Raw genomic sequence first — 12,074 nt, 5'->3', positions numbered from 1 at the left:
GTGAATACCGTGGAGAAGAAGGTGTTTAATATGTTAGCTTTTTCCTCGTCATCTACAACCATTCTTTCCTCACAATTTTTTAAGGGGCCTACATTTTCAGTTTTTATTCTTTTACTATTGATATAGTTGAAGAACAGTTTGGGATTAGTTTTACTCTCCTTAGCAATGTGCTTCTCTGTTTCCTTTTTGGCAGCTTTAATTAGTTTTTAGATAAAGTATTTTTCTCCCTATAGTTTTTTAGAGCTTCAATGGTGCCATCCTGCTTTAGTAGTGCAAATGCTTTCCTTTTACGGCAGCAGCGGCTCAGTATTGGGGTATCAGGGCAGTAATAGGGTCACATACGGCAGCAGCGGCTCTGTATTGGGGTATCAGGGCAGTAATAGGGACACATACGGCAGCAGCGGCTCAGTATTGGGGTATCAGGTGCAGTAATAGGGACACATACGGCAGCAGCGGCTCTGTATTGGGGTATCAGGGCAGTAATAGGGACACATACGGCAGCAGCGGCTCAGTATCGGGGTATCAGGGGTAGTAATAGGGACACATACGGCAGCAGCGGCTCTGTATTGGGGTATCAGGGCAGTAATAGTGACACATACGGCAGCAGCGGCTCAGTATCGGGGTATCAGGGGCAGTAATAGGGACACATACGGCAGCAGCGGCTCAGTATTGGGGTATCAGGTGCAGTAATAGGGACACATACGGCAGCAGCGGCTCAGTATTGGGGTATCAGCAGGATGAGGAGTTTGTGCAGGTTGGGAATAGATGGTGATGGCTGGAATGTGAGAAGTGAAATGTGTCTTTGTTGTTTTCTCTGCAGACGAGTCCTGGCTGGAAGAAGTTGTCATGTCGGTTTGGGTCAGATGGAAAAGACGGGAAAAGTGACGATTCCATCATAAAGAACGTCAATGGTAAGTCATTATCTATAACTGTGCTGTGATCTATGTTCTGTAGGGCTGGTATCTACCACTGACCATATGGCGGTAATATCCATGTTGGTGGTAATATAGAGATTATCTTCAGTAACAGCGCGGTCATCTGCTGATGTTCTCCTCCACTATTAGGGGCGTCATCGAGTTGTAATCAAGGCTACCTGGTTAGGGGCCCACTCAGAAGTTTCGCCCCCCCTGGACCAAAACCCTAGCTACGCCTCTGAAGGGACCTCCAGGGTCATCATGTCCAACCCCTCTGCTCAATGCAGGATTCAATAAACCATCTCAGACAGATGTATGTCCAGCCTCTGTTTGAAGATTTCCATTGAAGGAGAACTCACCACCTCTCGTTCCACTCATTGATCACCCTCACTGTCAAAAAGGTTTTTCTAATATCTGACCTGTATCTTCTCCCTTTCAGTTTGCAATCCACTCACCATCCTGGTCGCTCTTCCCTGAGCTTGCTGCAGTTTTTCAATGTCTTTTTTATAACGTGGTGCCCATAACTGTACACAGTATTCTAGATGAGGCCTGACCAAGGAGGAGCAGAGGGAGATAATTACTTCACGTGATTTAGACTCTATGCTGCTCTTAATACTTTTTGTTCTTTAAAAACACCTGAAATAAATTAAAAAAAAAAACAATAAACGCATTGTTGTTTTTGGAATACAGCTCTAATAGAATGTTTGTCCATTGTAATTATTATTATTTATTTATATAGCACCATTGAATCCATGGTGCTGTATATGAGAATAGGCAACAACCAAACAAACACATCTGTAGTTTATTACACAGGACAGAGTATCTGTAATCGAGAGCGTCACATGTGACCGCAGGTTCTGAATTTGGCTGTGTTCGGAGCTAAAGAGACATTGTCAGTAGGAGATTTCTGATCATAAATATTTGTTCCATTTATTTTAGATTAAATAATAAGATTTTTTTTACTGGTGCACCATGCCTTTACCATAACTACAGAACTGGCACACCTGGCAGGTTATATTTTTATAGAGGCGTAACTTCTGAATTACAGAATATCCACTAACATAATTGCTGACGATGTTTCATCACTTTATTTATGGCAGGTTAGACTTGTTGGATTTCCACACTTTCTATGACAAAACCACTTGTGCAATTGGGTTATCGCAGGCAGGAAACGAATAATAACAACAGAAAAAAAAGTCTAATTGGATCCATTTGCGGAATCCCTGAAGCAACTTGATCCCTGCTTTCAGGCTCATTCACACATTCACAATGGACCGATTATTCTGATGAGACTTTGATCAGAGTGTGGTCCGAGTGTCATCCGTTTTTCTCGTACGTGGAGAATTTAACAAAAAAAAAGTTTCTGCGCCTTTTTTTCACAGACCTATGATATGACGTGCATTGCCAATTCTGATTTGACCCTCGGATCAAAATTGGACATGGCGCCTCAACTTTCCGTAAAAAATCATGGATATGTCAATGGCCCCATATTGTTTTTATTCACCAAAGTCAGAAGTGGATTAAAAAGCAATATTAGATGTAGATATACCAATGCACAATAATGCCATAGTCAGATATAAATGTTATGACTTATGACACCGTGTACCCCTAATTATTGCCTAATATTATATGGCCCCCCCCACGACTGTCAAGTAGACTTCACAAGAAACGCCTTGGGACATTAAGTTTTTTATTTGGGCTTTCTATTGTTAAGTGGTGATTTCATTTCAACAAACTCTGCATAAATCTATTGCACAACTGAATATTAGAAAATGTATTAAATCAAGGAAATAAACTTCTTTCTCCACTTAGGAACCACTTCTTATTTTCATGCATTTGTTAAAGCACCGCTCCAGTGTTTTTTGTTTTTCAGTGCTGGAGTGGTGCTACTTTTCTAAGTTCCCTGACCAGATTATTATACTCACTTGCCGTCATCTTTACCTTTTATCAGCGCCGCTCCAGTACCGCAGCGCCATTTTGTGATCACAACTTCTGACTGACCGGAAGACAGAGGTAACGGTCTCAATGTAAGTCTATGGGAGCCAGAATAAGGCTCTCATAGACTTACTTTGAAAAGTGACCTCAGGTTTTTTCAGCAAACACTGGGACAATTCGGCAGGTCACAACCTTCTGGAGATTGACCAAAGCGGCGGCAATACAAGGTGAAAACATCGGTAAGTAAGTATAAGATTAGGGGAAGGGAACTTATGGTAGCTTAGAAGCACCACAGCAGCGCTGCAATAAAAAAACCTGGAGTGGTGCTTTAAAATCCTTCTGGTTCAAGACATACTGCCAGCTCAGAGTGGGATCAGAGTATAGCTGACTATTAAAGTCTATGCAGATTGTAAGGGGAAGGACTCACAGCATGTATTTTATCCAAATCCAGCACTGGATTCACAGTTACATTGCTCAGTAGTGCTGAATAATCTCCTCCATGCTGCTGCTGCATGGTGGACAGAGAGGAGAGCAGTAATCCCTTATGCCTCTGTTTGTGTGCTGTGTATTGAAGATATTATAGTAGCTTGTCTCAACGCACTAGCCCAGATACAACTGAAAATTACAGGTGCAAGCTTCACAGAAAATAAAATGGTGTAAAACGTAGGTAGTTATTTCTCATGTGCACACAACAGTGTATCCACTGCTCTACATTACCCTCACTGGACAAACAGGAGAACGGCAAAAGGTGGTAAGACTGTCCTCCATTTTCTATATTTAGAAGTGTTGTCCTTCTTCGTTCGTCATTACTATGTGAGAGAAAAATACTTAGGCCGATATTGCAGGATTGGGTCATTCTAGACTTTGTGGATAGAATGAACTGGAACTCACACGTGCACTATAGAGGATACAATAAGACCCCAGGCTAGGACTAGTGCTAGATCTAGGATTAGGGTAATGCAAATGCTAGGTTTAGGGTAATAAAACACAACAATACAATAAAAAATGTAAAAATGTATAACTTTTTATTGGTAAAATTTCAGATTGGATTTCATAAAAAATCAGAAATTAACTAGAGGGTGAAAGAAGAAACTATAATTGCATTAATATTTTCTTAAAATACAATACATGTATTCGGGGTATAATGGGGTTCAATACCAGACTGGTGGAAAGGAATCAGGCAGTGCTACAGCCCAGGGTTTAGGGGGAGCAGAATATCTGCCTAAATGAGACCATGTACAGAATACAGCAGAGGGCACCGGCCACCCGTGTAGTCATCATTCACAGCTCTCTGCCGCTGTTTTGTTATCTACAACCAGGTTTCCTTTGTTTGTTAGTATAAATCCATATTCAGCTTTTTTAGGGGTCAGGTTCGGCCAAGGAAATTTTTTTGTCTTTTTATGCTGAGTAAGCTTTATTTTACTGTCAAAAACAAAATACAAATCTCCATTTGCGGATACTGCTTGATCTGGACTCATAGCGGCGGTCAGCAAAGCAGAAATGCAATTAGAGGAACATAATGGGGATCAAATCTATGAGAAAGTCTGTGCTGAGATAGAGACCCTGGAGCTGCCATTGGGATCTACTTTAAGGTAAAACTGTGGTATTTATTCATCCTTCTGCTTGTGTGTTTATCTGCTAAGTGTGAACACCACCATCCATATTGCAAGATTTTTTGTGTAAGATTTATCCATTGTTCCTCACCAATGGAGGAACAATGGAGGAACACCAACACCGGAGCTCCTGCAACCCTCAACCTACTGTCTCCTTCCCCATAATCCTGTAGAATGTAAGCCCGCAAGGGCAGGGTCCTCGCCCCTCTGTATCAGTCCGTCATTGTTAGTTTGTTTACTGTATGTGATATCTGTAACTTGTATGTAACCCCTTCTCATGTACAGCACCATGGAATCAATGGTGCTATATAAATAAATAATAATAATAATACATGTTCAACGCTATCTCTTTCACTGTTGTTTTATGGTTTCTCTGTTCAACATGGGGTTGTTTATCTTGCATAGTAATGCCTGCTCTGGTCTTGTACTAATTGCTCAATTATTCAATGAGGCCAATTGGTGCTAGACCCTAGCAGATATTTCCTATATATTCAGATCTGGCTAGAGATAGCACATGTGCTGGGTTAAACATAGCAGTTGGGCAGGAGACAGGTAAGCTGCACCAGACAAACAAATGTGCTTCTTGGTCAGTTGTATGGCATTATGTATTGGTCACATCACTCTCCTACCCTCTTACACATTCTGTGCACTCTCTCCATATCAGCCCCTCTCTTCTCCCCTCTCCCATGTTTAACTCTGAGGCTCTACTGACATTCTTACCCATACCAAACCACCCACTGCCGCCATACAGAACTCAAAACGTTCATACAAATCATTGCACCACCTGCTCTCTTTTTTTCTCCTTCACCTAATCACTGGTGACATCTCCCCAACCCTGGGCCTCCCTCCACTGGTATACATAACTCTTTTTCAGCTGCATATAGAAACCCTGTTAAACTTATTAACGTTCAGTGCATGCTCTCTCCTATCTTTCTTAATTGTGCCCTCTGGAATGCCCTGTCAGCAATGTAACAAACTAACGTACATTAACAATTTTTTTTCTTTCTAATTCCCTTAACGTTCTGGCTCTTACAGAAATTTGGACCCAGTAGTTGGACACCTCCACCACTGCTGGTCTCTTGCTTAGTGGGCTGCAATTTTTGCATACCGCCACACATGAAAGCAGACAAGATGGAGGTGTTGATCTGCTCCTTTCATCACAATATGCTTTCCAGGTAATCACTCCGATACCCTCACTTATGTTTGCCACCTGGCTTCCTCACTTTCTATCCTGTGACATTCCCATTCTCATCATGAGAGACTTTAATATCCCCATCGATGACCCGCTATCCCAATCTGCCTCATCTACTATCTCTAATCTCCTCATTTGGCCTCTCACAATTTACTAACTCTGCTGCGCATGAAGACGGGGACTTGGACTTCTCCTGGCGCTGCTCAGTGCACAACTTTACTAACTCCCCTCTCCTGCTCTCTGACCACAACCTTCTTTCCTTCTCTGTCAGGAACTGTCTAATCACCTGGGACAATTCCACTTACCACACTTATCATAATACATGTACCATTAACACCAAGCGGCTTATTGACAATCTACACTCATCTTTAGCTCCCATCTCCTCCCGCCCCTGTCCAAACTAAGGCTACGTTCACACTAGCGTTCGGCTAGTGTGCGTCGCGCTAGCGTCGGGCGACGCAGCGGCGACGCACGCGTCATGCGCCCCTATGTTTAACATGGGGGACGCATGCGTTTTTGCTTGTTGCGTTTTCCGACACGTGCGTCTTTTTTGACGCTAGCGTCGGACCAAGAAAACGCAACAAGTTGCATTTTTCTTGCGTCCGATTTTCGTCAAAAAACGACGCACGCGTCGAAAAACGCAGCGTTTTTCGGTGCGTTGTGCGTCGCGTCGCCGACGCAGCGGCGCACAACGCTAGTGTGAACGTAGCCTTAGCATTGTCACACTACAATAATACACTGCAGAGTGCCCTGGATGAAGCAGCACCTGGTACATGCAGAAAGACCAGACACAGACGATGGCAACCCTGGGACATGAGGCAACATGTTTTCTTCAGTGTTGCTCTCGGTATAAGTTCATGCTTGAAACGTATAACTGCCCTTCGGCTGGCCAAACTATCCTTCTCCACCACCCTCATCACTACACTAACAATCTAAAACTTTTTGAAACCTTACACTCCCTCCTGAGCCCTAAAGCACAGGCTCCGGTCGCCAACCTCAGCAGTGAAGATCAGGACCATTCTGCCCAATCTCCTCAGTGCCTGGATGTCCTTCCCTCCTACACTTCAAGCTCACTTGCCATCTTTGAGCCTGTTACAGAAGAAAAAGATACCCAGCTCTTCGCTTCTTCTTGGCCTACATCCTTCAACAGTGACCCTATTCCCTCACATCTCCTGCAATCTCTCTCACTTGTTGTCACCACTCACTTAACTAAAATATTTAACCCCTCTCTTTCTTCCGGTATCTTTCCCTCCTCATTTAAACATGCCATCATAACCTCTTAAAACAAATCATCCCTTGACCAGAACTGTGCTTCTAGCTATAAACCTGTCTCTAATCTTCCTTTCATATCTAAACTCCTGGAACACTTGATCCACTCCCGTCTAATCTGCTATCTCAGAAAAATCTCTTCTTGACCCTCTAAAATCTGGTTTTCGCTCTTTACACTGTGCTGAAACTGCCCTCACCAAAGTCTCTAATGATCTACTAACAGCTAAATCTAATGGTCACTGCTCCCTCCTGATTCTCCTGGATCCCTCTGCAGCATTCAACACTGTGGATCACCAGCTCCTCCTCACTATGCTCCGCTCTATCGGGCTCAAGGACACCGTTCTCTCCCGCTTCTCATCCTACCTCTCACTGTATCTTTTGCCGACTGTTATTCCTCTCGCCTTCACCATACTGTCAGGGTTCCTCAGGGCTCAGTCCTAGGCCCCCTCCTCTGCTCTCTACAAAACTGTCCCTACTGGTCAAACAATCAGTAGATTTGGGTTCCAGCATTATAGACTTCTTCCCCCGACATTACCCCACCCTAATACAAAATACTAAGGATTGCTTGTTCACTGTCTCTAATATAATGTCCTCCATCTAAGACTGAATCTCTCCAAAACTGAACTTCTTGTGTTTCCTCCCTCTACTAACCTGACATTGCAATTACCTTGGAGGGTTCAACCATAACTCCCCAGCAGCAATATGTCTTGGGGTTGTGTTTCACACAGAACATTCGTTTGTTCTTTTATATCCAATCACTCACTTGTCCATGTCACCTGCATCTTAAAAACAACTCCAGAATCTGAAATTTTAGCACCTTTGAAACGGCTAAAACTCTTAAGGTACCGTCACATTAAGCGACGCTCCAGCGTCACTGTTTCGTCGCTGTTTGGTCGCTGGAGAGCTGTCACACAGACAGCTCTCCAGCGACCAACGATGCCGAAGTCCCCGGGTAACCTGGGTAAACATCGGGTTACTAAGCGCAGGGCACTACATACATACATACATTCTGGTGTCTGTCCCTCGCCGTTAGCTTCCCTGCACTGTGTCAGCGCCGGCCGGCCGTAAAGCAGAGCACAGCGGTGACGTCACCGCTGTGCTTTACGGCCGGCGCTCATAGTCAGTGCGGGAAGCTGAAGGCGGGGGACAGACACCGGAATGTAAGTATGTACTGTTTGTTTTTTTAACTTTTACAATGGTAACCAGGGTAAACATCGGGTTACTAAGTGCGGCCCTGCGCTTAGTAACCCGATGTTTACCCTGGTTACCAGTGAAGACATCGCTGAATCGGCGTCACCCACGCCGATTCAGCGATGTCAGCGGGTGATCAGCGACCAAATAAAGGTCCTGATCATTCCCCAGCGACCAACGATCTCACAGCAGGGGCCTGATCGTTGGTCGCTGTCAGGCATAACGATTTCGGTAACGATATCGTTGCTACGTCACAAAAAGCAACGATATCATTAACGAAATCGTTATGTGTGAAGGTACCTTAACTGTCGTTCTTATTCACTCTTGTCTGGACTATTGCAACTCTCTGTTGATCAGTCTCTCTCTTACTAAACTCTATCCTTTCCAATCCGTCCTGAATGTGGCAATCGTATTTCTGTCCAGCCATTTCACCAGTGCCTCCACCTTCTGCCAGTCATTACACTGGTTACCCATTCATTACAGAATACAATATAAACTAATCTCTCTCGCCCACATCACCCTATACCTTCCCTCTGTTCTGAAACTGACCTAAGACTAACATCCTCCATAATCCAAACCTCGTACATCCATCTCCAAGACTTCTCCCTGTTACCTAGCCCCAACATTTTTAGGTGGGCTTTAAAAACACATCTCTTTAAACTAGCCTACCATGTCAACTCATTAACCTAACTCTCCTCTGTTTTCGCCTTCTAAGCATTATTCAGAATCTGCTCCCACACCCTCCATGCACACGATAACTGCACCTGATCATTGCGCTTAAACACACGGGCTGATGACCGGATCATGCAGCTTTATGTGAAAATCCCTATTTAATACAATTACTGGATCTGAAATAACAAGTACTTTTCACCTATCACTGTTTACACTGTCTTGCCTTGTACTGAATTTATTGTCTGTACATGTCCCCGCTTAATTGTAAAGTGCTGCGGAATATGTTGGCGCTATATAAATAAAATTATTATTATTAGTTTCATATATTTGCATTGTATTAGGATCAGTAATGTTCTACATACGTGATTACATTGTATAGGAGGGAATTGCATAACCCGCGATTAGGAATTATGAGAATTGCTCTTTTCCCTAATATATTTAATGATTAACAATAAATAGAACCAGTAAAGGTTGGAACAGTCAAAGCAGATTTGCTGTCCAGAATTGATGAAGTCTTATTCACGAGACTGTCTTCTGTGTAAACTGACAGAATCTGCGGATTTCACCTCTGTAGTTTGTGCTGTGGATTCTGACTGCGGATTTCAGCATCTGCAGAATGTGGTCCTAAAAATCAGATCCAGGATGATGGGGGCAGTCAGTGATCACAGAGGATCCAGTCCTTATACAGCACCAAAACCATAGGAACTGTGACTAGGGTTGAGCGACCTTGACTTTTTTAGGGTCGAGCTGGGTTTCGCGAAACCCGACTATCTCAAAAGTCGAGTCGAGTGAAATCGGCCGATTATGGTGAAAAGTCGAGGATCGACCGAAACACGAAACCCAATGCAAAGTCAATGGGAATTTTTTTTTTTTTTTCTTCTCTCTCTCTCTCAACTGAAAAGCTGGTGTTACACAGTGCAAATCGCTACAGCGCACAAGCGACAACATGGCGATAGGCGTCCACGCCCCTAAGACCTATATCACCACTGTGCCCACGCTCCTTCATTGGCTGAAAAAAATGGCGCCAAGCGCGTCATACGAAACGCGACTTTGGCGCGAAAGTCGCGTACCGCATGGCCGACCCCACACAGGGATCGGGTCGGGTTTCATGAAACCCGACTTTGCCAAAAGTCGGCGACTTTTGAAAATGAACGATCCGTTTCGCTCAACCCTAACTGTGACGTGTTGCCACACAAGAAATAAAAACGTATTTGTATATAAAAGAAGGCCTATAGGAACATCCTGGAAGGAAACGATGGCTCAGGATCCTCATTCTAAGCTGCATTTGACCACCACGGTGCAGGGAGGTTTTTTTATGGGGTCTCGTTCAGACATCAGTGATTTTTCTGGTACCCAAAAACTGACATCTCTCTCTCTCTATATTATTGGAAAAACGAATTGGAAAACGGCTGCGTCTGCGGCATATTAATTCTTTCAGTTTTTCTACAGCGTTTTTTCACAATAGGAAGCAATGAGTAAAAGCTAAAAACGTAACCATTCTATCTGTGACTATGAGGCTGCACCTTGTGCGAAACGGGCGCAGACTGGCAAGTTACGCACTAGTCAGGAGGGAATTAAAGGGGGTTTCTGCTTCCAGTTGCTGATTGTTTTAATAAACCCAAACTGTGCTTTATTCACTCTCCCTGGGTCCAGCACTGAGTCTCCGCTGCTGCTCCCTATGTCCGTTATTGTCTGCAGCGCCAACGTCACTTCCACATCACTGCAGACGATCAGTGAGCTCAGTGGCGTCAACTTGGGCTGGGCTGCTGAGATCAATGATCGGTTGCAGTGCTGTCAACATGTTGTCACCGCTGCAGACAATAACAGACACCGGGAGCAGCAACAGAGACTCAGCACTGGACCAGGGGAGGGTGAGTAGAGAGGAGTTTGTTTAAAAAAAAAAAAAAATCAGCAACCAGGGAAAAGGGGGTTTCTGAGACTGGAAAACTCCTTTACTGGGGCTTGGGCTAAAGAAGATAATGCTAGAATGGTTTCCAGGAGGAGCTGAGGAGGACGCAGCAGATCTGCTGGAGGTAGGGGCGATAAGAATGGCTTCCAGGAGGAGCTGAGGAGGACGCAGCAGATCTGCTGGAGGTAGGGGGGATAAGAATGGTTTCCAGGAGGAGCTGAGGAGGACGCAGCAGATCTTCTGGAGGTAGGGGGGATAAGAATGGTTTCCAGGAGGAGCTGAGGAGGACGCAGCAGATCTGCTGGAGGTAGGGGCGATAAGAATGGTTTCCAGGAGGAGCTGAGGAGGACGCAGCAGATCTGCTGGAGGTAGGGGCGATAAGAATGGTTTCCAGGAGGAGCTGAGGAGGACGCAGCAGATCGGCTGGAGGTAGGGGCGATAAGAATGGTTTCCAGGAGGAGGTGAGGAGGACGCAGCAGATCGGCTGGAGGTAGGGGCGATAAGAATGGTTTCCAGGAGGACGCAGCAGATCTGCTGGAGGTAGGGGCGATAAGAATGGTTTCCAGGAGGAGGTGAGGAGGACGCAGCAGATCTGCTGGAGGTAAGGGCGATAAGAATGGTTTCCAGGAGGAGGTGAGGAGGACGCAGCAGATCTGCTGGAGGTAAGGGCGATAAGAATGGTTTCCAGGAGGAGCTGAGGAGGACACAGCAGATCTGCTGGAGGTAGGGGCGATAAGAATGGTTTCCAGGAGGAGGTGAGGAGGACGCAGCAGATCTGCTGGAGGTAAGGGCGATAAGAATGGTTTCCAGGAGGAGGTGAGGAGGACGCAGCAGATCTGCTGGAGGTAAGGGCGATAAGAATGGTTTCCAGGAGGAGGTGAGGAGGACGCAGCAGATCTGCTGGAGGTAGGGGCGATAAGAATGGTTTCCAGGAGGAGCTGAGGAGGACGCAGCAGATCTGCTGGAGGTAAGGGCGATAAGAATGGTTTCCAGGAGGAGGTGAGGAGGACGCAGCAGATCTGCTGGAGGTAAGGGCGATAAGAATGGTTTCCAGGAGGAGCTGAGGAGGACGCAGCAGATCTGCTGGAGGTAAGGGCGATAAGAATGGTTTCCAGGAGGAGGTGAGGAGGACGCAGCAGATCTGCTGGAGGTAGGGGCGATAAGAATGGTTTCCAGGAGGAGCTGAGGAGGACGCAGCAGATCTGCTGGAGGTAGGGGCGATAAGAATGGTTTCCAGGAGGAGGTGAGGAGGACGCAGCAGATCTGCTGGAGGTAGGGGCGATAAGAATGGTTTCCAGGAGGAGCTGAGGAGGACGCAGCAGATCTGCTGGAGGTAGGGGCGATAAGAATGGTTTCCAGGAGGAGCTGAGGAGGACGCA

General features: G+C 45.3%; 1 protein-coding gene across 2 annotated transcripts in view; it reads left to right on the top strand.

Annotated features, from left to right (window-relative positions):
• Nucleotides 1-4,303: 4,303 nt before the first annotated feature.
• EXOC6 (exocyst complex component 6) overlaps nucleotides 4,304-12,074 on the top strand; it is a 300,123-nt gene continuing 292,352 nt past the window's right edge. Inside the window, exon 1 of one of the 2 annotated variants that reach the window (XM_069753785.1) lies at nucleotides 4,304-4,441. In XM_069753785.1, coding sequence (XP_069609886.1) covers nucleotides 4,350-4,441 — 92 coding nt within the window. In that variant the 5' untranslated portion in view covers nucleotides 4,304-4,349. The remainder of the gene's footprint in view (nucleotides 4,442-12,074) is intronic. The other variant, XM_069753783.1, reaches the window with a different exon arrangement.

Source organism: Ranitomeya imitator, chromosome 2 (assembly GCF_032444005.1).
Source record: "Ranitomeya imitator isolate aRanImi1 chromosome 2, aRanImi1.pri, whole genome shotgun sequence".
Lineage (NCBI taxonomy): Eukaryota > Metazoa > Chordata > Amphibia > Anura > Dendrobatidae > Ranitomeya > Ranitomeya imitator.
This window is presented reverse-complemented; position numbering and strand designations above follow the sequence as displayed.